Raw genomic sequence first — 25,303 nt, forward strand, 5'->3', positions numbered from 1 at the left:
ATAGCGATAATGTTAATATTGCGATAATGGCGATATCGTGATAATCGTTATATCGTGAAATTGAATATCGAAATTATATCGTGCGAGCGGGTGGCGGAGGCCCCCCCACCCCCTATCCCCCCCACCCCCTATCCCCCCCTATCCGATTCCCCCCCCTCGACCCCCCACCCGACCCCCCCGCACCCGACCCCCCAACCGACTCCCCCCTCGACCCCCCCCCCAACCGATCACTCCCCCCCACCTGACCCCCCCCCCACCCGATCACCCCCCACCCCTCACCCGACCCCCAACTGACTCCTCCCTCGACCCCCCCCCAACCGATCACTCCCCCCCACCTGACCCCCCCCACCCGACACCCCCCACCTGACACTCCCCTCACCCGACCCCTCACCCGACCCCCAACCGACTCCTCCCCTTGACCCCCACCCGACCCCTCACCCCACCCATCAAGTCGGATATCCGCAGCACGTGCGCCACGTCACGTCGTTTTCACTATCACCCCCCCTCTCCGAGGGCGGCCATCTTACGTGAGGTAGGCGTGTATGGACAACGCCGCTGGGTTTGCGCGGCCCCTCCCCGTCACCCCGGATGACGTCACGACCACGAGGGCGAATCAACGTTGGAGTGGGGGGGTGGGCGAGTGCTTGGGCGGCTTCACCACCCCCAGGTAAGATGGCCGCCCGCGTGCTCCACCGATTCCTCTGACGAGACCTCGTGGGCGGGAGGCGCGCGCGTGGGAAGCATTCCCTCGTCTCGGCCTCCACCACCACCAACCCATCCCCACCGCAACTCCTCTTCTTCATCTCTTCTCGGCAACCACCTCGGCAACCTCCTCGTCGGGCTGGTTTAGATCTTCAAGTCAAGGCCTTGGGCCAGCGTTGGCTACGGTGAGAGGCGCTGGGGAAGGGTTTTGTGGAGGGGTGTTGCAGTCCACGTTTTTGGTTGCGGGCTGCTAGGGTGTGGGCGGGGGGGGTGTGGATGGTGGTCGAGATGGATCTGGTTCGATTCTGGATGGGATTGGAGCCTGGAACGTTATTAGTCTGTTGGGTGCTGTGGCTGGCTTGTTGACGAGGTATGGATGGGTTCAGTCGCGGTATTAACAGGGTCTGGTTGGGGTCTGGATCGATGGTGATTCGATCGGGTGTCAATGAGAGCACGTGCCCCGCGGAGATGGAGCGATGAAATGACCACGTGTACAGCTGCCCCCGGTGTCCTCCTGTCACGCGGGACCACGAGGGGATAAGGACTGTTGGGGGGAGAGAGGCCTTCATCAGTGGGTTGATGATAATGATGGATGATGTCTGCTTGGTGTCAGGATGGGTCTGCTTCGTTTCTAAAAGGGGCTTCTGATTCGGCACGAGGTTGAGTTTGCTCGAGTTCAAGTTGCTCGTGAATGTTGTCTCGAGTCTGTATGTTCGGGTCTGCATAGCCAGCTAGCTCCGTATGAGTCTGCATTGGGTTTGTGTGGCCTGCCTTGAGTAGAGATGGGGGGGGTGGTAGGCTGCTCGAGTCCAGATGGGTTTATCGTGATCAGATTGCATCAGAAGAATCGGCCTCGCTGCACATTCGGTGGCCGGAATGATTCTCGTGGAGATCGCGGTTTCTCCAGAGAGAGAGAGAAGAAAAAAGAGGAGAGAGAGAGATGATGGAAGGGTGTCATGATGATGGTGGTGGTATCGGTGGCACTTGCCGTGACTTCATTAGCTTTGAACGTGAACCCCCCCCAAGCACGTTAAGGAGTTCCGAATGAAGGGCAACGTCGCACTCATTGTTTGTTGATTTGTTGTTGTTTGTTTGTTGTTTTGTTGTCAAAACTGTACCTATTACTGTATCCACGATTATCAGCAACGTATTTAACGTGGGCGGTTCATTAGGGTATACAACGCACGAGTGCTGTAAATGTATTGCCGAAAAATAAATATTTGCTGTTTTGTTGTCAAAACAACAAATAATTTTTTGTTGTTTTGTTGTCAAAACAACAAATAATTATTTGTTGTTTTTTTGTCAAAACAATTATTTTTCGGCAATACATTTACAGCACTCGTGCGTTGTATACCCTAATGAACCGCCCACGTTAAATACGTTGCTGATAATCGTGGATACAGTAATAGGTACAGTGGGTTCGTGAAAGATGTTGTCGAACAACAATTAAACACGATAGACTATAGCAGTGCTGTATTATCACGGCATATTCGCGTGCAGGTTATAGATGGATTGATTGTTACATCACAGGATCGCGAGGTGGGAAACGCCTTAGGTGAGGCCTTCGTCCAGCAGTGGATCGATCAAGGATGATGATTATTATTATGGCGAGCACCCCTCAGTACAAAGAGTCTCTTATTTTAAGACCGACACGAAAACTGAGAACACATTCCGCATTGTGTAAAAACACAATGTGTAAAAACACAATGCGGAACGCTACATTAAAAACGTGTACAACGCATAATACGAATTTAATAATAAACGCGTTAATGTATTGAATATTAAGGCAGTGTTTATATAATATACTTAATTAAATTTCGATTTAAAGCTTTCGTGACTGCAGGGATTCATCTTCTTGGTTCTTTCGGTAAAGTCACGTAGAAGGGAAATAATAAAAATATAACATAATAATTATTATGTTTTATTTTTATTATTTTATTACTTCCCTTCTACGTGACTTTACCGAAAGAACCAAGAAGATACTTAATTAAGCCGTGACTATCACCAACTGCTTCCAGGTTTGGCTCGCCTCCTTTAAGGTTTCAGCATGGAAGGGAAAGTAAACCGGAATTTGAACTCCGTGATTCGTTAGACTGGGCCATGCTTCCATGGTGACACAACTGTCTGGACCATGCAGATCCACGGCGGCTAGGAAATGTTAACTCCCTCCCCTGGTATACAGGAGGTCGTGGGTTCGATCCCGACCCTGACGATGCCTGCTGTATATTTGGAGTTTGTGGTGTCTCTCATCATCACGGTGGCTAGGAGATGTTAACTACCTTGCCTGGTGTACAGGAGGTCGTGGGTTCGATCCCGACCCTGAGGATGCCTGCTGTATATTTGGAGTTTGTGGTGTCTCTCATCATCACGGTGGCTAGGAGATGTTAACTACCTTGCCTGGTGTACAGGAGGTCGTGGGTTCGATCCCGACCCTGAGGATGCCTGCTGTATATTGTGGAGTTTGTGGTGTCTCTCATCATCACGGTGGCTAGGGGATGTTAACTACCTCGCCTGGTATACAAGAGGTCGTGGGTTCGTTCTCGACCCTGACGATGCCTGCTGTATATTTGGAGTTTGTGGTGTCTCTCATCATCACGGTGGCTAAGAGATGTTAACTCCCTCGCCTGGTATACAGGAGGTCGTGGGTTCGATCCCAACCCTGACGATGCCTGCTGTATATTTGGAATTTGTGGTGTCTCATCATCACGGTGGCTAGGAGATGTTAGCTCCCTCGCCTGGTATACAGGAGGTCGTGGGTTCGATCCCGACCATGACGATGCCTGCTGTATATTTGCAGTTTGTGGTGTCTCTCATCATCACGGTGGCTAGGAGATGTTAACTCCCTCGCCTGGTACACAGGAGGTCGTGGGTTCGATCCCGACCCTGACGATGCCTGCTGCTGTATATTTGGAGTATGCGCGTATCTGTACCCGTGGTCGTGTGGATTTTTCTCAGGTTTTTCCCTCAGCATTGAGAAACGTGCATTTAGACTACTCGGCTGCTATACATTTCTACATGATAAGCCACTTCATTGGGCAATCATGTGTGGCCAGGTTGCTTAGGGAAAAAAGAGCTATACTGTATATAGCTCAGTGGGCCATGGTAAGTAAAAAATAGTTTTTAGTTCATAGTCTCTTCTCCAGCGCATTGTCAACTTAGTGATGTTCTTGCTGGATCTAGCAACATTTTGCATTTTTTCTAGATTTGAAGCTTTCGTGACTGCAAGGAATCATATTCTTAGGTTTTTTCCGGTAAAGTCACGTAGGTAAAACATCAAAATTAATAAAAATAATAAAATAAAAAATCACGACGTTTCGGAGGCAACACAAGTCTCCGTCATCAGGTGGGACCGTCACAGCCAGATTAGCTGCATCAAGATGCAGCTAATCCGACCTTGATGCAGCTAATCCGGCTGTGACGGTCCCACCTGATGACGGAGACTTGTGTTGCCTCCGAAACGTCGTGATTTTTTATTTTATTTTATTATTTTTATTAATTTTGATGTTTTACCTACGTGACTTTACCGATAAAACCTAAGAATATTTTGCATTTCCCTAGCAATACTTTGCGAAAGCACCGAGCAACGCATCTGGCAAAACAGGACATGCAGATCGAGGACCAGTTTACAGGTGTGTGTTGAAGATCCTGTATGTGTGATGCTCTAAATAGTCTCGTGACATTTTCATACCTGTCAACCCATACGGGTTTACCTGTATTCTTAGGTCCATACGGCGTACAGCCGTTTCGATACGGGCACAAAATAAATACGCAAATTGTTCTACTTGTTTGTGTCTCTCCCTTGTGATGGGACTTTGTAGGATGAACGTTGAGATTTATAAGGCTACGGGGTGACCAATAAGGTCTGAATTGGTCTGGATTAAGGTAGTTACTGATAAGGTGTTGACAGGTTTGCATTTTTTCTTGAGACGACGTTTCACGATTTTGAGGTTCATGCCAAGGCTTATTTTCCTCACTGAATTTCTCCCAGGCCGCTGGTAAGACTGTAGTAGGATGTGAATACAGGACAGTACTGAATAACGTCAAAGCATATTTTTTGCAATCACTATTTTAATAAGAGCACATACACAATGATTTGTAATATCGCATTACAAATCGTTGTTGGGCTTTGAGACGTTCACCGTTCGTCTAAAATAATTAGGATGTTTTTTTACATTCCAATTATAGTGACGGGAGCCACGAGGCAGTCCGTAAAGAGCCGCACGCGGCTCCGGAGCTGCAGTCAGCCGACCCCCGACCCAGACAGACCCGGCTGAAATGAACCCGACTGCTCTTCTCAGGTCCAAGCTTCGTGACAATGGCCATTGTGGAGCGTCTCAACGCGACCCTGAGGCCGGGTGGCGGCGGCGACCTCTGGTCGAACAAGGGGCGGCGTGCGAGCACCGGCACGGACAGTGGCAGCGCCAATGAAAGCGCCGAACCGGACCTGGACCGGCTGCTGGCCGCCTCGGCCTCCCAGGTTCTCCGCTCGCGGTTGGAGTTTGTTCCGGCAGCTTCGAGCGGCGACGCGAGCTCCCGTCTGGCGGCGCTGAGACTCAAGTACAAACCGCTCGGACGCCGAGGGGATGCCGCCATCGCGCCGTCGGCTTCCTGGCCGGGCGTCAGCAGCACAAGCATCCCACCGTCAGGTAGGGGGCAACTCTCCCTGGTGCAGACAGTGGCGATAGCAGCGGTGATTGCCGGAGAAAGTCTTGAGAGAGTGGGGCCAAGGTGCAGCAGTAAGCGATGTGAAAATTTGCCTCGTGGCGGCGTGGAACGATGGGGGTCGATTTGCACTGCGAATCGCAGAACTTAAAATTATTATTTTTATTGAAGGGGCGGTGAGTGGTGGTACAGTGGTTACCACACTGTGCTATGGACTTATTGACCATGGTTAATATCATTCTGTCACCAGTCACCCATCAGCTAATGCCTTAGCATCACCCCCCACCCTGAGCCACTGCCTGTCGGTGCAAATGAGACTAGAGAGCTCCCGATCTCGGTGATATGTTCATTGCAACTCTGTAGGGTTTTGTTGTTGTATAGTGCAGCCCTCTGACGTGTGTTCGGGTCGTGCCGCGTGTTGTTCGGCATGGTGTCCCAACCCGGCAGGCGGCAGTGGCGGAAGCACTGGTCCGGGCCCTCCCCAAGATGGGATCCCAGCCCCCCAGAAGGTGCTGTTTGCGGCGGAGAGGCTGGTGCTGACCTGGGAGCGGGTGCAACGGGTGGGCGCGGGCCTGCACAACCTGGGCAACACGTGCTTCCTGAACTCCACGCTCCAGTGCCTCGCCTATACGCCCCCGCTTGCCAACTACCTGATGTCGCGCGAGCACACGCGCGCCTGTGAGTGAGCCGCGTGCAACCGGGAAACACAAAGACAAAGATCCCCCGCTTTAGCCTTAACAGATTGTTGGGAAAGCGCTGCTACTGAGCACCGATGAAGGCCAGCATGGCACACAAAGGGGTGCTAGCCACCCACCTCCTCGTGTGCCGTCCTGTCCTTCGACATTGTTTAACAGCACTTGCCCCAACTGTATTTTAAGGTTATAGGGGTGATATTTGTTTTGTGCTTGTTAGCAACACTTGCCCCAACAGTCTGTTGAGGCTATAGGGGTGATCTTTATCTGTGTGTGTGTGTGTGTGCGTACTTGCGCCTACAGGCACGCAGAGCGGGTTCTGCATGCTGTGCATCATGCAGAATCACCTGGTCAAGACTTTCTCCAACCCCGGCAGTGCCATCAAGCCCCTCTCTGTGATCAATGACCTCAAGAGTGAGTGTGCAACCCCCCCCTACCCCCACATCTCACGGCCCGCTTGACCTCCACTCTACCTTGGAATAGGTGGGACTACCCACATTTCACCCCAGCACACGCGACCTGCCGATCGACTCCTCGATGTGGTGTGCACCCACGTATACTGCTGGCATAGACAGAGGTGGTGGGTGGGGGGGGGGATTTAATAAACTTACAAAAACGCTCTCATTCATTTAACTGCCGGCGCCGCGATGTGAAATCGAACCGGCGACCTCTGCACTGCAATACCAGCGTGGCAGCACCCCCCCCCACTACGCTCGTGTCTCCATGCAAGGGGTTTTTCACGACACGTCTCGGCAGCGCGGTTGGGCGGGCGGCGGTGCGCATCGTGGTTTTGTTGACGCCCGCCGCGGTGTCGTGCGCGTTAATTTCTTTATTTCCCCCCCCTCCCTCTCCGCCGAAGGAATCGCGCGACACTTCCGCTTCGGCAGCCAGGAGGACGCTCACGAGTTCCTGCGCTACACCGTGGACGCCATGCAGAAAGCCTGCCTGAGCGGGCACACCAAGTGAGAGCCCTCGCCTCGCGCAGCAATACTGGAGCGTGTGCGATAATGCCCTCTGCTATACCACGCAGCGCTACACAATGCATGGCCGAGGGGTGGAGGGTGGGGTAGGGGGAGACTTAATGACGTCAGCATGATGCAAGAATCCGGCTTACCGCTTACTGGATATCTGTAAAAAGAGATTTGTAGCTCATCGGATTCCTCCAGTATCAATGAAGATTAGGATTCTGAACGCTGTGGGATGCAGGTGACGTCACCACACGGATTTGCCTTTTGACTTCACCACCGCGGCGCACTTGCGCGACCGCTCAACAGCCAGCAAAACTATTTTCTTCTCATAGTACGATGATGCCCTCTAGTTGCGCACACCGCAAAACAATAATGATGCCCTTTACCAACACTGCAAAAAGGCCAACTTCTTCTTTGTATGGCCTATGGAGAGCACCTGTTAGAGGTTCACTTGTGGTGGATTCAGCCATTCTATTGCCTTCTCTGAGAATTGGTGAATTGTAGATATAATCACTCACCACTCACCCACTGATCACCTACTCACCCACCCATCACCTTCACGTGTGCATTTGGGGCAGCGCGAGGTCACATGGTCCACGGTTTGGAGTTCGTAGCGGAAGTCGCAGACAGAAAGAGGAGAGAGTCTTTGATTCTCCACGTGTGCACCGGGTATCAACATCATCCGTGGATTGTGCGGATCTGGCTCAGTGCTGACCGTTGTTTCCGTGGAAGATCGAAGCTGGTGTATTGTCGTGCGTGCCATAATATAATCACAATTGTCATGGTTGTGATGGCACACAGCAATGCTGTAAGAGTGATTCTCTTTTCCGGCACACACATGGGGGAGGCCTTCATCCAACAGTGAATTGACGTAGGGCTGCAATTGACATTCGTTATGAAACCAAATATATTGTCACACTCATTCACCAGTTTCTGCCGACTGAATTTCAATTGAAAATTATCGTTAGCTTCCTCCAATGTTTTTTTTGTTACTCGCATCTTGCAGTTGCTGCTGTGTTGATGTGGTGTGATATTTTTATAGGCTGGACAGGCAGAGCCAGGCCACCACACTGGTCCATCAAATCTTCGGCGGTTACTTAAGGTCAAGAGGTCAGAAGTCAAGACATTTACCCGCGTTGATCACGCACACACGCACGCATTTAACATCGCTTGTTTTTCTGCGCCGTCTCTGCGTCTGTCCTGAAATGCAAGGGGCCTGTTTTGCACCGTTTGGCAGGTAATGTGGCCCAGAGTTAGCTGCAGAGGTTCAAGGTTTGAATCCAGCGGCCGCCCTAGTTAATACTGCGGTGTAAATTGACCGTAATAATATTACTACTCGCCATCTGCTTCACAGTGGACGTTATAGATTAATTCACGTCATTCGCAAGAGTCGACCATTGCGTGCCGAAGTCACGGTCTAAAGTTGAAAAATTTGCCGCGAGTTATTTAATTGGAATCCCTACATTGATCCTTGCCTTCCTACTGTGGAAACTTGGAAGGACCTTCCTGCAAAAGAGTCATGTGATTCAGTGAGGCATTCCTGAGTAAACTAGCGGAATGATTAAAAAACCTTGCCACCTCCACCCCTCCAGAGGTCAGCGCTTTTGGGTCAGAAGTCTGGCACAGGTACCCGATCTTAGAATTTGGGCCAAAATCCGGCCCTGGTCAGCACTGTGGACATGCGGCCTTCTTGCGTTTGCTGACACCGTTTCCTGTCTCTTGTCCTGCGCTGCAGTGAAGTGTTCAGTCTGCAAAGGTGTCTCGGACACTTACGACCCGTACCTGGATATTGCCCTGGACATTAAGGTGCGTTCAATGACCTCGGTCACATTAAGGGTGAACCATTCATGTGCGCGAGTGTGTGTGTGTATGTGTGTCTTCCTTAGGCATGGGGAGCGGTAGTGCAGTAGTTAGCGCACTCCGCTAACCACTTTTCCGCTCACGACCGATAACGGTGGCGAATATTTGAAGCGGTCTGGTCCGCTCCTGTGCCTTCAGCACTGCCTGGCTTGCTCGTTCTGGTGGGATCGGGCACATTCCAGGCAACTTGGTCATAGGCACTCAGATTGTTTTTTGATGAATCGATGACTTATTAGCTGTCTGATTGATCCCCGACCTGAGTTACCTTCCTGAATAATTATCGCTTCCTTTGCTCCATGTGTCTCTGCCCCCCCCCACCAACCTGCCCCCCTCCCCCAGCATTCGAGTGACGTGGTCCGAGCCCTCGAGCATTTTGTCCGGCCCGACTTGCTGTCCGGAGACAACGCGTACATGTGCCACCGGTGAGCGAGAGTCCACGCGCCAGGACAGGGGGCGGCCCCGTCAGCTGGGGTTGGCCCCAGAGTAGCGAACTTGCGTGGTGTCGCACGCACACACGCACGCACACGCGCGCACACGCACGCGTAGTTCATCAGATGCTCTGGTGAACGGCAGCTTTAGCGAGGGAAGCGATAGACAATTTTGTGCACAATATAAAAAACACGATGTGCAGCTTAGATGATTGTTAATTTTTGTACATTTTCTGTTTTTCCCAAGTGGCCCACAAATACCGGCCGCTACTGGTGCACAGTTATGATGACCACGATAATGACAACGATCATAATTGGTGATGATTTTGATGATCTGTCTGGTCGCATTGATGATCTTGTCGATAACATTGGCGATAATGATTTTGATGACAATGATGATCACCGACAATTTTTGTGATCGACTATAGTCACGACGATGATGGTTGATTTTATTGACGATTATCACAATGATAATGGCGATAATTTTTATCGCAGTGATGACGACGATGATGACCAAAATTGCCTTCGTCTCCACTGCCCCCCCTCCTCCTGTCTCAACTCAGCTGCCACAAGAAAGTTCCGGCCTCCAAGAGGTTTTCCATTCACCGCGCTTCCAGGGTCCTCACCATCTCCATGAAACGCTTCGCCAACTTCACAGGCGGGAAAATCAGCAAGGTGCGTAGGCGGTTAACTCCCCAGGAGCCACTCCGCGGGGTGTGCGGGCGCCTGGGTCTTGTTTAATTGCGTTATCGGTGGAGTCACCTTGGTAGTTATCCCCCTGGGGTGATGGCGTGGGAAGGGGGGCGGCCCAGGTGAAGCGGAAACCACACGGAGGGGCGAGCCTCAGCGCCTGTGCCAAACTGGTTGATGGGGAAAGGGGCCACTGGAGGTTATAAGGGAAGAGCGATCGGAGAGGCGTTGAGTGTATTATATTTTGGGACTGGCAAAGGAGGTCCCATGATGTAGATGCTCACCCCGAGCTCTCATTACTCTGACAGTGCATTGTCTTTGGGCTGTACGCCTTTTGGTGTCCTCTGGTCTAACACCGTTTGAGACGAGGCTCAAAAGGAAGGTGTCTCTGTTGTGGACCAATCAGTTTCAAGGACAATGCATATGTTATCAGTGTTTTTTATTTGCATTCTGACCACAAGCATTGTGGTTAATGCAGACATGATTCCTTGTAAAAGGTTTCAGTTAGGTGTTTTAACATCTTAACACGTGTTTTGTTGCCAGAAAAAAGGGGAATAACCTATTATCATATTTTGGTACTGGCAAAGGAGGTCCCATGATGTTTAACGTTGGACATGAGTGCAGTCAGCTGTCAATCGCCCACAGCCAAATGAGTGGGGAGCAATGCCCGGCGTAAAAACAAAGCCACCAATCATGCAAAACGCACGCCAGGCTATAAAAAAATATTTAAATATTTACCTGATGGGAGAACTTCATCGCTAAATATTTGATCGCCGATGAGATCATTCCGAGGACAAACGCGATGGAAAGTGTTTGCATTAATCGTCACGCATAATTTTTACTGCTGCCCGATTAGGCAGTAGATTATTTTCCGAGCTGACCAAACATCAACGTAGGACCACAGAGCTTGGGGAAATTGCCACTCCTGGCTGCTCCTTTCCGCTTGCCTGTGGCTTCCCGCGCGTCTCTGAATCTCACCTCTCTGTCTCCCACGCAAAGCGGGGTTGAGCAAAACCTGCGCGTCACAAACTCTGCATTATTATTGTAACATGTAAACGAAGCGTTCGCTAGTGGAACAGGTGACGCTAACATCGCCCACCCCCCCCCCCCCCCCAACATCACCCTGCGCCTCCGTCGCCCCGCAGGACGTGAGCTACCCCGAGCGGCTCAACCTCCGGCCGTTCATGTCGGTGCCAAACGGCGCTTCCCTCCACTACAGCCTCTACGCCGTGCTCGTGCACTCCGGCTACAGCTGCTACGCCGGGCACTATTACTGCTACGTCAAGGTGGGAGCGACCGGTCGCTGCCCCTGCGTGGTCACAAGCCGATAGCCGCGTAGACCGGTGGGCCAAGTGCTGTTAGCGAGCGCCTATTGTTAAGGCCTGCACTGCGCACGAGGAGCAGGTTTACGGGCAATGTCACTCCCCGGGCTGTTTTTGTCTCCGATGCTGATGCTTGCATACTCCACTAGGTACTCATTTAAGGCCGAGTTGACCTAGGAGAGGCCCGTGAGTGGGAATCGAACTCGGGCTGCTGGGTTTAAAGTGCAGTACGATGAGCACTACACGACCGCTCCCCACTTGCGGTTGCACACGCACGACCCGCACGCATACACTTGAGCGATGTGCGTAACGCATCGTCGGTGTTCAGGATTGTGATTGACGTGCGCTTTGTTTATTAAGAGGCCGGCTATAATCCGTCCGCGTTGTTCTCCCACCGTTCAACACCATCCCCTCCCGAGCAGGCGAGCAACGGGCAGTGGTACCAAATGAACGACTCCCACGTGAGCCTGAGCAACATCAAGGTGGTGCTCAACCAGCAGGCCTATGTGCTCTTCTACATCAGGTATGCTACTCCCCCGCATGCCGCCGCTTCTCAGTGCCGCCCCCTAAACCCCAGTGCTGACCCCATGAACTCCACTGCCATTTTGTTCAAGTGCCGCCCTCTTCCAGTGCCACTTGTCCGTGCAACGTTTTCCTCCTTGTAGCCCCCTCTCACTGCCACCACCTCCCAGTGTCCCTCCTGCTGTCCTTGCCCCCTCCTCCCCCGCTACCCAGAGCTGCTCCCTTGAAGTGTCATTACCTCCCTAGTGCTGCCAGAGCCCTCTCAGTAATTTCAACTCTCGGGGTTATCCCCGAAATCCCAGAGCCATTCCCTTCAACTGCTGCCCCCATCCTGTGCCTTCCCCTCTCGTTGCCGCGCCATACCGCCAGTCCCACATGTCCATCACCCCACAGGGCCAAATGAAAATTGCTGGATTAAATGGTCTGCCCCACCCCCTCTGCCCCACGGACGCGCACACGCACAATCACGCACGCACGCACACGGACGCAGGGTCCAGGATGCCAAGAAGCCTGGGGATGGCGGGCTTGCCCCCCAGGGGAACGAGACCCCCGCGCGTGCCCTGGCGGCCGGGCAGCACGGTGGGGCCGGCGGCAAGGACGCACGAGCGGGCAGCGCCCCCCCACCGGGCTCGTCGCAGCGACCACCGCTGCTCCACAAGGTGGCGCCACACTTCTGCTGCTGCTCCTTCTTCTCCTCCTCCATTCCAGCCTTCATGAAATCCAATGCTGGGTCCATGGACCACAAGCAGTAGTCCTCCTTCGCCTTTCTATCCTAGACGAGCCGTTGGCATTGCGTCCACGTGAGTCCCCGTCGTCTTTGCCCAGTGCCTCCAGAACAACGCTTTCATGCACATATATACTAGGGTTGTTCACCGGTTGGCTACGTACGGTGCGAAAGAAGTTCAGCATGCATACTTACTTGCATACGAACCGGTTCCTGAATGGGTTTACCGTTCTTTTTTTCCCAAACGGCGTCTGGAAAAACCGGTACCAATGTGCCGAGTGGCCGCGCGAGCGAGCCTACGAACGGCACGGCGGCCAGAGTCACCGCGTGCACTCGTTTGCCGACGTTTCTCGGTTACAAGTTTAAAAAGGCGCCGCCCTGCAATCGCTCGCTCGTGCCACTGCTGGCGAAAAGGGATTCCACCGCAGCGAATTCTAGGGCTCTAGGCTCACTAGACGGCTCTGAAGATGTGCGCGTACCCACACCGTAGCCCACCGCACGCAGCCTGCTTGAAGCCGTTCGTAGACTTTGATGCCTTGCAATAGGCGTCCATTGGGTGTTTGAACATCTTCACACGTTATTTTTTATTGCGAGAAAGGGGAAAGTCTCTTGTATTTCTGTTATCATATTGGTACTGGCAAAAGGGTCCCAATGATATCATTATTGCTGTGTGGACAGGGGCGGTGGGGGTTCTAAGAATCTCGCCCCCAATGTTTAAACTGTCGCGCCAGGAGACGGATGGCAAGTTCAGTGCGCTGACCCCGCAACACCACCACTGTGACAGCTCCCCCTTTCTTTTCTCCTTTATCCAATGTAACTGTGTTGTGTTTATTGCCGGACAATTCTGAACGTGTGGCAAACTGGTTTCCCGTTTTAACATCCTTTTCCACGTAGTTAAGAGGAAAAAAATATTTTCACAACCCTATTATATATACGTACATACACACGATGCGCACATACTACACGCAATACACACTTAGGATACACGATACGCGTGTAATACACTCGATAAACACGTATGATGCACGAAGCACACATGATAAACACATACGATACACACAATACACATGTGCGATTCACACGTAATAGACTCGATAAACACGTATGATACACGAAGCACACATGATAAACACATACGATACACGATGTACGCAATACACGATACACACATACGATGCACACGTAATAGACTCGATAAACACGTATGATACACGAAGCACACATGATACACACGATACGCGATGGAAACAATACACATGATACACATGTACGGCACACGATGCGCACGTACAATTGACGACTCGTACGATATACGATGGACACGTTACAGTTCACGATACGTGTTTACACACGAACTGTTGCTATTGTCTGCACGTCGCTCCTGTTCGCTCCTGTGCCTCTGTCGTCTTCCGCTGAGCTTGTCGCCGGGAGCCCGTCAGGGCTGGAGCTTGGCTCAGCACGGCGAGGCCACCAATCGGTAGCGTGCCACCGTCGAAGGAGTTGCTCATTTTTGAGGCGTACGGACGAGCGGCATGTTTGGCACGGGGTAGTGGCGGCGGTGGGTGGGGGGGGGGGGCGGTGGCGCTGCAGCGGTTGTCGCGCTGCGTCTCGAATCTGGTGACCCGAGGTCGATTCCCAGCTACGACCGATGTCAGTCTGAACCGGTCCTTGGTCGGACGATCCCATGATTGGCACAGCGCCGGGAGGCCTTCACCCAGCACTGTTTGACAGAGGGATGTGGATGAGTTCTATTTGTAAATGTTCCATGAGGTTCTTTCGTACAGCACCAGTGCCGCCCTTTTAAACCGGTCCGTCTTTTCTTCCGCGAGTCGTCGAATGGCAGCCGATAGATGAGGTTGGACGAACGTGTTTCCGCGATTGCACTTCTCTGGTGTTGGTGATCGCTTCCTGTAGACTACGTTTTTACATTTTAAGCACTCGTGTCACCGAGTCCCCTCTTTGCGTGTACGGCCAAAGCCAGTGCCAAGGGGATAATAGTCGTCTTCAGCGGTAACCGGCCAACGAGTTGTCATCGGTCGGCTAATTGTTAACGAGGTCGTGAGGGTTTACCACTGTTCCGTCCGTTAACTCGCCCCGCCTTCCGCTTCAGAATTTCGACTCTGTTATCGTGGCAAGACCGGACCAGCTTGGAGTTTCCGTGCAACGCGGCCCAAACGCGGGGGCGTCCGCCCCGTCCACCCCGTCCACCTTGCCGTTCGGCCCGCCCCGCTGCCAGCCGAGAGTGACGAATGCTCCGGCGTTCATCGACATTTTCGCGAAGAAGCCCAAAGCGCCGCCGGACGCAGCCGATACTCCGCGGCTCTCCGTTTCCGCGCCTCCTCCGGCAAAACCCCCAGCTCCGCCTGCCACGGCCAATGCCACCGCCGCCGACGTGCCGCCCAGAGAGAGGACCGCGGCGGCGGCGTCGCCACGCCCCACGCCACCAGGCCTCGACGGGGCCGCGGAGGGCGGAGGGAGCGCGGGGAAAGCGTCGCGGGAGCCGCTACCCAAAGAGGCGCTGGTGGCCGACAAGCCAAAGCTAAAGACCCACGGCTCCGCCGATAAAAAGTCTCCGGAGCCGAGCGAGAACGGCGCGGATAAGACGGTCGTCGGTGCCACCGAGCGGCAATGCGACGGCGACGGCGGCGTTGGCGGGGCCCTCGCGAGCGCGCAGAGCGAGGGCCCGGTCGGGGCGTCCGAGGAGCAAGCTGGCTGCAGTGCCCGACAAAGGGCCCACTCGGAGGCGGCGAGTGCGGGCGGTGACAAGACGACCGCCATGCAATTGTCGCCCAGTCCGATGAAGATTGCGCACAAGACCAGGCCTCTGCTCGGAAAGCTCTTCCTCGTGTCGCCGAAGGTGACTGCGGCGTTTCTGTGTCGAGGCTTGGAGTGGGTCGGTGTCTGTTTTGTTCGTGTGTGTCAAGGGCTTTGTGTAAGCGTTGTGATGTTTGTGTACGTGTGTATATGTGGGGAGCGGTGGCGCAGTGGTTAGCACCGCTCCACTACGAACCCGGCGACCCGAGTTCGATTTCCTGCTCACGGCCAACACCGGTGACGATTATCTGAACCGGTTCTGGGCCTCCCCTAGGTCGACTCAGCCTCAAATGAGAACCTTGTGCGGTGTGTAAACATTGCCACGAGGGAGACAAAGGCGGCCGGGCGTGGTGTTGGCCACCCACGCCCTCGTGTGCCATGCCGGCCTTCATAGGTGCTGCTCGCTCACGGCACTTGGCCTGACAGCCTGTTAAAGGCCGCACGGTGTATCCCTTGTCTTGTGTGTGTACGTGCGCGTGTGTTTATGCCCCTGCCTGTGCACCGCCCGCCCCCCCCCCCCAGGCCACTCTGCAGGTGGGCCGCCCGGCCTGGCGCGTGAACGGGGCCTCCCTGCCGCTCTCCCCGCCCCTCGTGGCGGCGACGCCGTCGTTGTTGCCGGTCGGAAAGTGGTCGGTCTCAAGCAGCCCCGTGCGCTCCCCCTCCAGGTGGTTCCCCACATTCACCGGCGCTCCACTGCCTTCCTAACGCTACTCAACCACATTACCACATTGACTCTGTCCGTCTTCCCATAACCAAGGGGGAGGGGGGTGCTGGGGGGCACGATAACACTTGTGAAGATGATCCGATTAGCACCGTTGGCTACGTACGGTGCGAAAAAAGTTCAGCATTCATGCATACATACAACTGAACGTCCGTATGAAGTTGTGTAGCTATTAGAGACTCACTCCATCTTGCCTCCCTCCCCCTTTGCACCAGGCCGTCGCCTCTCAGCCCTGGCTGGAACATCACCCCCGCGTTCCCATCCCTGTGCCGTTCCCCGCCCGGGAAAATCAAATCGGATGCTCTGTCCAAACCCAACGGAACCGCGCACAGCGGAGGAGGAGGGGTGGCAACTCCCAAGCCATCGTCGTTACCGCCGCTGCTGCTGTCGCCTCTCGTGGCGAATGGAAGCCACGAGGCTGCGGCGCTCGGGAAAGCGAACGGCAAAATTAAACACAACCAGCAACAGCAGCAGCAGCACAAGCAGGGCGACGGTTTAGCCAAGAGGAATGTCACCCCGGCGGAGACTTCGGCGACAATGGCCGTGGCGACAGACGTCAGCACTGGCTGTGGCGACAGCGATCGCAGCAGTACCACGGCAACGAGGGAGAAGCCTTGGGGCGCAGGCGGGAGGTCGGAGGGCATCGGGCAAGTTGAGAAGGCGGTGGCGGCTGAGATGGTGGTGGAGGAGGAGGAGGAGGTCACGACCGAATCCACCGCCAAGCCCGCCTCGGGCAAACGCAGGAAACGAAAGAAACGGAAGCGAAACCGTGACAAGGAGCGCGACGACGACCTCCAGCACCACCGCGGTGAAGAAGGTGGAGACGGAGGAGAGAGCAGCGGTGCGCCGCGCACGGAGACCGGGGAGACGGGAGACGACACGGCCGGCAGAGCGAGAGGGAAGAAGAGGAAGCGCGCGCCTGTCGAGTCCCGCCAAGACGCGTAAGTTCAATTTCTAAACGTCGACGTTTTACCGTCGTGACGAGTGTTTAGAATATGAATATTCCACAGCCACCTTGTCAGTCCACTGTTGGATGAAGGCCTGGGTGGTTGTTGTTGAACGCCACGCTGGTCACTGCAAGTTGATGGGAGGGTAAGGGGGGAGGCATCACTTGACATTGAAACTCAAGTTTCCAGGTTCATAGCATAGTGAAAATAACCACCGTGTAATAATGGTTACTATTACACATTCCAAATAATGATTTTAAAAAAATACTGTAGCACACAGCCCTTTGTTGATCCATTTTCTTACTGGATTAGTCTTGGGGGTTGTTTGACCATGCTTCACCACGATTTGGTTAGTGCTGGTTGGTGAAATCAGAGGGGGCGCCCACCACAGTGGCGGGGATGTTAACTATATCTCGTGGTATGCAGGAGGTCGTGGGTTCCATCCCCCCCGTGTGACGCCTGTACAGTCTATTTGGAGTTTTGCATCTCTCCCCGTGGTTGCGTGGCTTTTCTTCCGCGTCCTCCGATTTTTCACTCCACATTTAGAATCAACTCGCGTGTGAAGAATTTGGCTGCTATAGATTTACACGCGATAAGCCACTTCGTTGAGGTATCATTTGTGGCCAGGTCACTTCTCAAAAATAGCCATATAGCTCAGAGGGCCCTTTCCTGGTGAAATAAAAATTAGTTTGTATACGATGCGGCTCCCGGGTGTCTTTTTCAGCTCCGTTGCTGCTGATGAGGACTCGGAGCCGAAGAGCGTGGGGGAGGGGAAGAGACGACACAAAAAGAAGAGGCAGAGGAAGTCGAAGCGGGAAGCCGAGACTCCGGAAGGATCCGCCCTGGCCAAGGAAGTCGTGACAACCTCCAACAACAACGACTCGGCGACGTGAGTAAACAGACGCTGCGGCCGGGGAGACCTAACGATTCTAGATTTGAAGCTTTCGTGACTGCAAGGATTCATATTCTTAGGTTTTTTCGGTAAAGTCACGTAGGTAAAACGTTAAAATTAATAAAAATAAAATAAAAATCACAACAATTCGTGGCTGTGACGGTTCCACCTGAAGACGGAAGCTTGTGTGTTGCCTCCGAAACGTCGTGATTTTTATTTTATTTAACTTTTATTAATTTTAATGTTTTACCTACGTGACTTTACGGAAAACACCTAAGAATATGAGACCTAACGATGACTGATTTAAGTTTAAACTCAAACTCGCCAACAAAAACTCTAGCCCCTGGCCTAGACCCAACCCCCTTTTCCTCTTAATACCCGAGCTCCAACGCGAATAGAAACCAACAACCGTGTTCTCGCCCGTCTTGACCAGCATGGAAGAGTAGGCCAAACACTTGCCCTCTAGAGTAGAGCGGGGGGCTCTAGAGTCTCCGGCCACTCGAGGAGCTCTCGAGCTTTGCCCCCTCCTCCGGTGCGGAGGCCCTTCTGCTGGCCGTGGCGTGACCGGAGCAATTGCAGGGGCTGCAACTTTACCCTTGTCTCCTCCTCCACCCACAGCGAGTTCCATAACCCGGAGGAGCGTTCTGCCACCGGCACCACACCGCGCGACAAGACGAAGAGGCGCAAGAGAAAGCGCCACCAGGAGGAGCTCCTCGGGCCGGACGCCACCGAGCGGACGAAGGCCGACTTCCCGGAGGCGGACGCCGGGCCCCCTAAAATCAAAAAGAAGAAACGGCGGCTCTCCGAAGAAGCGGATGGCCGTGAGCGTGGGGCCGGCAAGGTGGAGGAGGTGGTGGAAGAGGAGGCCGATGCAGGCCAGGAGGAGCAGCTGCCGGCACTGATGAACGGGCAGGCCAGCGCGGCAGAGCGAGCACACGGTGATTGTCCACGCACGTTTCCATTCGCATTGGGCCCTGTCCTGGCTTCTCCCGGTTGCGTAACGGTTGTGTGTAACTTAGATTTTAGGCTTTACGCATCCTTTAGTTAAATGTTAAACTTTATTCGGGGGTGTGGCAGGACGTTTGCGTTGTATGCATGTTGAACTTCTTTTGCGCCGTACGTAGCCGACCGTGCTCATCGGAGCCACGTTTGATTTCATCGCCAGTTGTCGCTGAGGTCAAACGGCGAACTCGAAGTGCGGATGTGGCGTGATGGTGAATTTCACCGCCGAGTGCCACTGTAACGCTCAACGCGTAACATGCCCGGCACCCGCAAGACTTCGCCAATTTAAAAAGGGTGCGGTCCGCTTGCAAAAAGTGGCACCGGCGTTTCACCGCAACGCTCATGCCCGTGTCGCCCGTGTGCCCCTGTGCCCCCCGCCGCGTGCGCAGTGGCGCCGGTGCGGTGGGACAGACACGCTCGTGATCGCCGCGGCCTGGCAGAACCAGAGAGGGCGGTCGCCCCGCGGAGGTCGGACGTGCTCGGGGAGCTCCTCCGCCGATCGTCGGACCGCGCGTACGGCACCCCAGGTAATCGGCGCTCGCCACCTAATAAGCGCGCGTGGTATTTCATCGTGGTTGTTGTGGTAGTCGGGATTGTATTATTTGATTTCATAGTCTTGGGAGTTTCGTTGCCGGTGCAACCTGTGGATTTAGGGATCGAGGTTTTGTCCGAGGGTTTTGTTGTTATGGAATGTGGTGGTGGTGGCCATGATGGTGTGGCGGTGCTAGTGGTAGTGCTATTGGTGGTGGTGGTAATTGTGGTGGTGGTGCTGGTGGTACTGCTATTGATGGTGGTGGTGATGTTGATTGTGGTGGTGATGGTATTAATCGTGGTTGTGGCAGTGCTTGCGATGGTATTGAATGACAGTCATTTCGTGGTGGTGCTGATGGTTTTAATCGCGGTCGTTTTGTTGTGGTCATGCTGCTGTGGTATAATTGTGCTGTTGGCTGTGCCGCTGGCGGTGCAGTGCTCTCGTGGGACGGGCAGCCGTCCCTGGTGAGCCGCGATGCGCAGCGCGACGTCGCGATGTGCAGACACGACCGCGTCACGGACGAGTGGGACGAGGACTTTGACCTGGGCAAGGTGAGGAGTGCTCCGCTCGCAACCCCTCGCCCCCTGCAGCCTGTGCCGCCTCGCGCTACAAACCCAGCGACACGAGTTCGATTCCCACTGTCGTTGTTGCGTCGTGTGTGTGTGTGTGGGGTGCGGTAGTTCACGCTGGTGCAGTGGTTAGGGGGCAGTGGTCGTGAAGTGGTTAGCACGCTGTGCTGCAAACTCGGCGGCCCGAGTTCAATTCACAGCCGGTCCTGGGTTAGCGCTTGGTCGACTCGGCTCTTTAATGAGTGCCTGGTGTGGCGTGTAAACATCGCCGCTGGGGAGACAAAGGTGATCGGGCGTGGTGGCAGCTGCAGCAACCACTCGTGGGACGTGTGTTCCGTTTACAACCATTAAATACCTCGTTGGTTGTGCAATATCCCTTAAGGCAGGGGTCCCCAACCCCCAGGCCGGGGACCGGTACCGGTCCGTGGCCTGTTAGGAACCGGGCCGCACAGCAGCAGCAGCAGCAGGTGAGAGCGGTGAGTCCGCACGTGACCCTCCCCTATTGTTTTATTACTTACCACTTCCGTCCGCACCTCTTTCCCGCACCGCGCGCTCGTCTCAGTCAAGGGTTTGCTAAGCCCACAAGCTGCTTAACCCCTAGTAGCCAAAATTAGTACAAAAATCAAATGTCGCTGGAGAGCTTCTTTGAAAAGGGGGAAAGACCCAATGATGACCCCCCCCCCCCACCCCGTTCCGTGAAAAATTGTCTTCCACGAAACCGGTCCCTGGTGCCAAAAAGGGACCCTCTACTTATTTCTCTGCGATGTCGATGTCTACCTGTTTGGTTTGTTGTTGCTATGCTTGTGCAGCACCACGGATCTCCCGTGTAAAATGCATCTGGGCAACCGGCTTAACGGGACCAGCATCATCCATGCAGCAAATCAAATATACTTCAACTCAAAAAATGTTAGCTCAAGGACGGCACTTTCCCAGCAGCCTCTTTGTGCGTGGCCGGATGTGCGGTGGTTGGGCTCGCTGGCTCGTCCTCTGTGCTGTGTGGATGTGTGTGGAGGCGTTAACGAATCCCATGCTGCTGCTGCCGCTGCTGTTCACGTTGCAGACGAAAAAGGTGAGGAAGAAGTCGCAGCAGTGGAGGCAGTCGCAGGGCAACCTCTTCCAGCAGACGTTTGACTCCAGGGGCCGAGGAGGCCACGCCGAGAGGTTTTGAGGCTGGCACGGACGGAGACCTCGCGGCACAGAAAAGCGTCTCCCTCTCTCCAAGACAACACGGACAGAGACATAAACATATCCCGTGGAGCCCCCACGCGGGCTGTCGGGAGCAAGTGCTGTTGGCGAGTACCTATTAAGGACGGCACGGCGCGTGAGAAGGGGGTGGTGTTGCTGGAACCGCACCCGGCCGCCTTTGTCTGCCCAGTGCTCAACCTAGCGGAGGCCCAGGACCAGTTCAGTTGTTATCCGTGGCCGGGAATCAAACTTGGGCTGTCGCTGCGGCGGCGCCGCTCCTCCATAGGCGGCGCATGCACGCGCACGCATGGAGCGGGCGGAGAGACAAGCAAGTCTGTGTCCTCCCAGACCACCCAGCGCGCGCCACCTTCGCCAGCTGTGCTCTATGACGCTGCCTTGAGCGTCGTCGACGCGGACACGCGTCGTCGGCGCCACCGCTGCGAGTCTGGACAAAGCCGCGTTGCGGGGGGCCGGAAGAGAAACCCTCGCCCATCTGAGCCGTCGATGGCCGCGGCGTGACGTCCTCAACCGGGCGGCCGAATCGGCGTCACCTTTGCCGAGTTGTGCTGCCCGTTGTTGGTGAAGGAAGGAAGGGAGAGGCATCGTCGGCATGGTTTCTGCCAAAAATGCGACGCACCGAAGAAAAAAAAAAAGGGGGGGGGGGAGGGGGGCGGCGTCTTGAGAACGTGCGGATTGACGCGTTCGCTCGCACAAGGTTCATCGTGACGGGGCTTTGTGGTGGGGGCTTTGTGGTGGGGGCCTCGCGACGTGGTTTGAGTGCCCACCATCCCCCCCACCTCTCCCACCACTGCACGACGATTGCTTTCATCCGTGGCAGCCGTTAAGTGGAAAATCTGTGGAGGCTGATGAGGGAGGGGGGGGTGCGGGGAAACTCGGCCGATATTTTTTTTATTAATAAGTGCGCTTTCTGCATTTTTTTATTTTCATACAATTTATTTTAGCTATTATTTAGTCTATAAGAACAAAGTTCGAAAAAAAAACATGTAGCAGGATGCCTGTGAAATCCTCTATACTTGAAAAATATAAGCTCGTGTATTAATATAAGACGTGTTGCGGAGAATTGCGGAGGGAAATTAACCGTCGATTTGAAAATTTAAATGTTGTGCATTTTCACACTGACTGTTTTACTTCGAGGGTACGGAGAGACACGGCAGCAGGTTTGGTGGTTTTAAATCTGAAAACTCGTGGTATTACCACTCGGTGCTTTATTGGGACAGCTGTAATAAGGGGGTATGTCCCCCCCCCTAGGCTTAACAAGAATGACAGCTGAGCATTGGAATTATTTAAATGAAATGTGATGTCATGAGACCCTTTGAAATGTTGGGGGGCATTTACTCGTGTGCATCCTTCGGCCGAATCGTAGGCATGTAGTGATTCTTCACCCCTACGTTAATATTAATTTTAACGATATGGGGTTCCAGTTCAATCCGGTAAGTCGGTTATTTTTATTCTTATCAGTTATTTTTATCTCGTTTATACGGTCTCATTTGTATTGTCCGTCTCGTGTGTTCTGTCCAGATCTGCCTCATTAGTTCCGTTCACACAAGTGTCACATTTCCATACAATAATTCGGCGCATGAATTTCAGAAATATTACATTCTTGCCTTGCACAATGCGATGGATGTTCGATACGTATCCATTGCACAATGTGATGGACGCGATGAGTGCCCCTTTTAATTTGATTCACGGAATAATCATTGCCATACTTGGCAGCATGTTGACAAGTTTTGTGTTACACTTGGGATGGGGAACCTACACCCCCATGGTCCAGATATGGTCCCACAGCTTCACTTCAACAGTCCGTAACCTCACTTCACACGGCCCGTGACTCCGCTTCGCACGGCCCGTGACTCCGCTTCGCACGGCCCGTGACTTCCTCAAGTCTTGGGCCGCACTAATCGGATATGCTGGAGGAGAATGTTTCCAACACCGTGTGTCTATTACATACGAGCCCTCGTTGTCTTTTGCTTCATTCACCCGGGCGTTCACAAAATAGGGTCAGACAATGCCCTCCATATATCTCGTGCTCTGCACGTAAACACAGTGCAAGCATTCTTTTGCGCAAACCCATCTTGCCCCCACAGCCTTCCCGAAAGGCCGACGGGCCGCGTAAATAAGTTTTTTTATTTTTGTTACATGCCGACGGATGAGCAAAGGAGCTATTGTCCGCTTATCATTTATATTCTTTACAGGCGCGACGTCCCGGTGGTTATTCCGAGTCGAGGTGTGCGTTTCTTGCCCTGCCCCTCCCATGGATGGTCCTGTTTGGCCGATTCCTCTGCAAGCGTCTGGTTTCCCCACTTGAGGTCCGCGGCGGCGGCGGTCTGTGCCGTGCCGTCTCTGTGTCTCGCGCGGGGAGGCGGCCGTAGGAGATGGATCCGTCTGTTCGCCAACGTCCTGTGTCGCACAGCGTGCCCGGTTGGCACCTCTATTACTCCCAAAGCCTTACGGTGTGCCGTCCATCGCGATTGAAGGACTCGAGCATTGGGACCGTGTTGATTGCTGGTCTGTAAAACATTTTTACATGCAATATGGTTGTCTTAAGCAGCTGTTAACTATGCAAAATATATATATATACACGTGCCATAGTTAATACGATTTTCTGTACCAAGTGCACGTGAAACCGTGTTCACATTTCAATGCAGGTGTTTGGGTTGTGCTTGCGGTTAAACCTTTTTTGTGTTCATGAAATAAACCTTGCAGCTGGCCACTCCGTTGTGTGTTCCCAGAATCGAGCAAGAGGAAGGCTCGCGGCAGAGGTCGCAACCGGGTACCTGATACCCGTACCCTACCCGATACCCGGCTACGCGTACCCGGCCGGGTACAGGTACCCGTTTGCGACCCTGGTGCGGCCGGGTACGGGTAGGCCATGAGTCACTGGTGAGTAACCGTTTGTCACTCATTTCCCAACGTCTTGTCTCTTCTCACAATTCAAGTTCCTAGATTCAACCCACCCGCGCCTGCAACATGGCTTCATCCCGGAGGTCGCAATTGGGTACCGGATACCCGTACCCTACCCGATACCCGGCCGGGTACAGGTACCCGTTTGCGAACCTAGTGCGGCCGGGTACGGGTAAGGAGTCGAAACCCGTTTGCGACCTCTGGCTCGCGGCGACCGGAGCTCTCAGCTCTCCACGATTGCCCCCCCACGCTCGCTCTAGAGAGTGGTTGCTATAATCTCCATATATATAAAAGGCAAAGTTGTGAATATGTGTGTCTGTTCAAAATGTTTAGTGTACTTCCCGACATGCAACAAACTGGAAATTTGCCATGTGGGTACTTTCCAGACTACATCATGCAAAAATTATAAAAATGCACTTTTTTTGGGGGGGGGGGGTGGCAGAGCTCAATAATGCATACAGTATATTTTTTGCACGGCAAGTGAGCTGTGACTTCAAATCTGTCACGTGACCCGCGCATGTGGAAGCGTAACGCATTGTAGTGTAGTGGTTAGGGCGCTGCGCTACGAACCCGGCGACGCGAGTTAGATTCCCGTTCACGGCCAACACCGGTGACGATTATTTGAACCGGTCCTGGGCCTCCCCTAGGTCGACTCACCCTCAAACGAGGGGAGACAAAGGCGGCCGTGCGTCGTGAATCCAAGTCCCGGGCGAAGCCGGGTAGTAAAGCGAGTTATCCTATAAGGCCAGATAAGACTCAGCACTTTTTGCAATAACACCGTGGTCGTGTAAAGGAAAAGAAAAGTTAAAGGGATGACTGAGGCATTGGGCCCTTCTTCAGAGGACATTGATCCATGGACCGTGACACGGCCCAACGGTATCGCGTTCGCCACTTGTTGCGCTGGTTCGTGGTTCAAATCCAGCGGCCGCCCCTGATTAATGTTGCTAGGTGCGGTGGGCATGAAAGATCCCCCGATGTCGCTCGCGAGAGTTGGCCACTGTGTGCCAGTGTCAGGGTTCCAAATAAAAAACAATGCCCACAAATTACTGCTGGGATTGTGTCCACGCGCACACAGCAGCGGCATCAATCATCTCCCTATTGGCAGACTTACAGGGTGTTTCAAAAAGATGGACCCAATTTCAAAGCAGT

The 25,303-nt window shown here is 53.7% G+C and overlaps 1 protein-coding gene across 3 annotated transcripts; it reads left to right on the forward strand.

Annotated features, from left to right (window-relative positions):
* The first annotated feature begins 658 nt into the window (after window positions 1–658).
* On the forward strand, window positions 659–23,963 carry LOC144730288 (uncharacterized). 3 transcript variants are annotated; one of them, XM_078610978.1, is made up of 20 exons: window positions 659–887; window positions 5,001–5,348; window positions 5,812–6,042; window positions 6,360–6,470; window positions 6,916–7,018; window positions 8,067–8,134; window positions 8,760–8,830; window positions 9,224–9,306; window positions 9,876–9,987; window positions 11,148–11,288; window positions 11,747–11,847; window positions 12,337–12,505; window positions 14,681–15,427; window positions 15,907–16,049; window positions 16,321–17,046; window positions 17,777–17,941; window positions 18,563–18,882; window positions 19,336–19,473; window positions 19,914–20,029; window positions 21,108–23,963. In XM_078610978.1, the coding sequence occupies exons 2-20, from the start codon at window positions 5,018–5,020 to the stop codon at window positions 21,213–21,215; spliced, it is 3,984 nt and encodes a 1,327-aa protein (XP_078467104.1). In that variant the 5' UTR covers window positions 659–887; window positions 5,001–5,017; the 3' UTR covers window positions 21,216–23,963. The 3 variants fall into 3 exon arrangements, with proteins under 3 accessions (XP_078467104.1, XP_078467103.1, XP_078467101.1); XM_078610977.1 differs by lacking the exon at window positions 659–887 and adding an exon at window positions 4,207–4,331 and having other exon boundaries at window positions 16,336–17,046; XM_078610975.1 differs by lacking the exon at window positions 659–887 and adding an exon at window positions 4,208–4,331.
* The last annotated feature ends 1,340 nt before the right edge of the window (window positions 23,964–25,303 follow it).

This window comes from Lampetra planeri, chromosome 35, assembly GCF_965212315.1.
Source record: "Lampetra planeri chromosome 35, kcLamPlan1.2.h2, whole genome shotgun sequence".
NCBI lineage: Eukaryota > Metazoa > Chordata > Hyperoartia > Petromyzontiformes > Petromyzontidae > Lampetra > Lampetra planeri.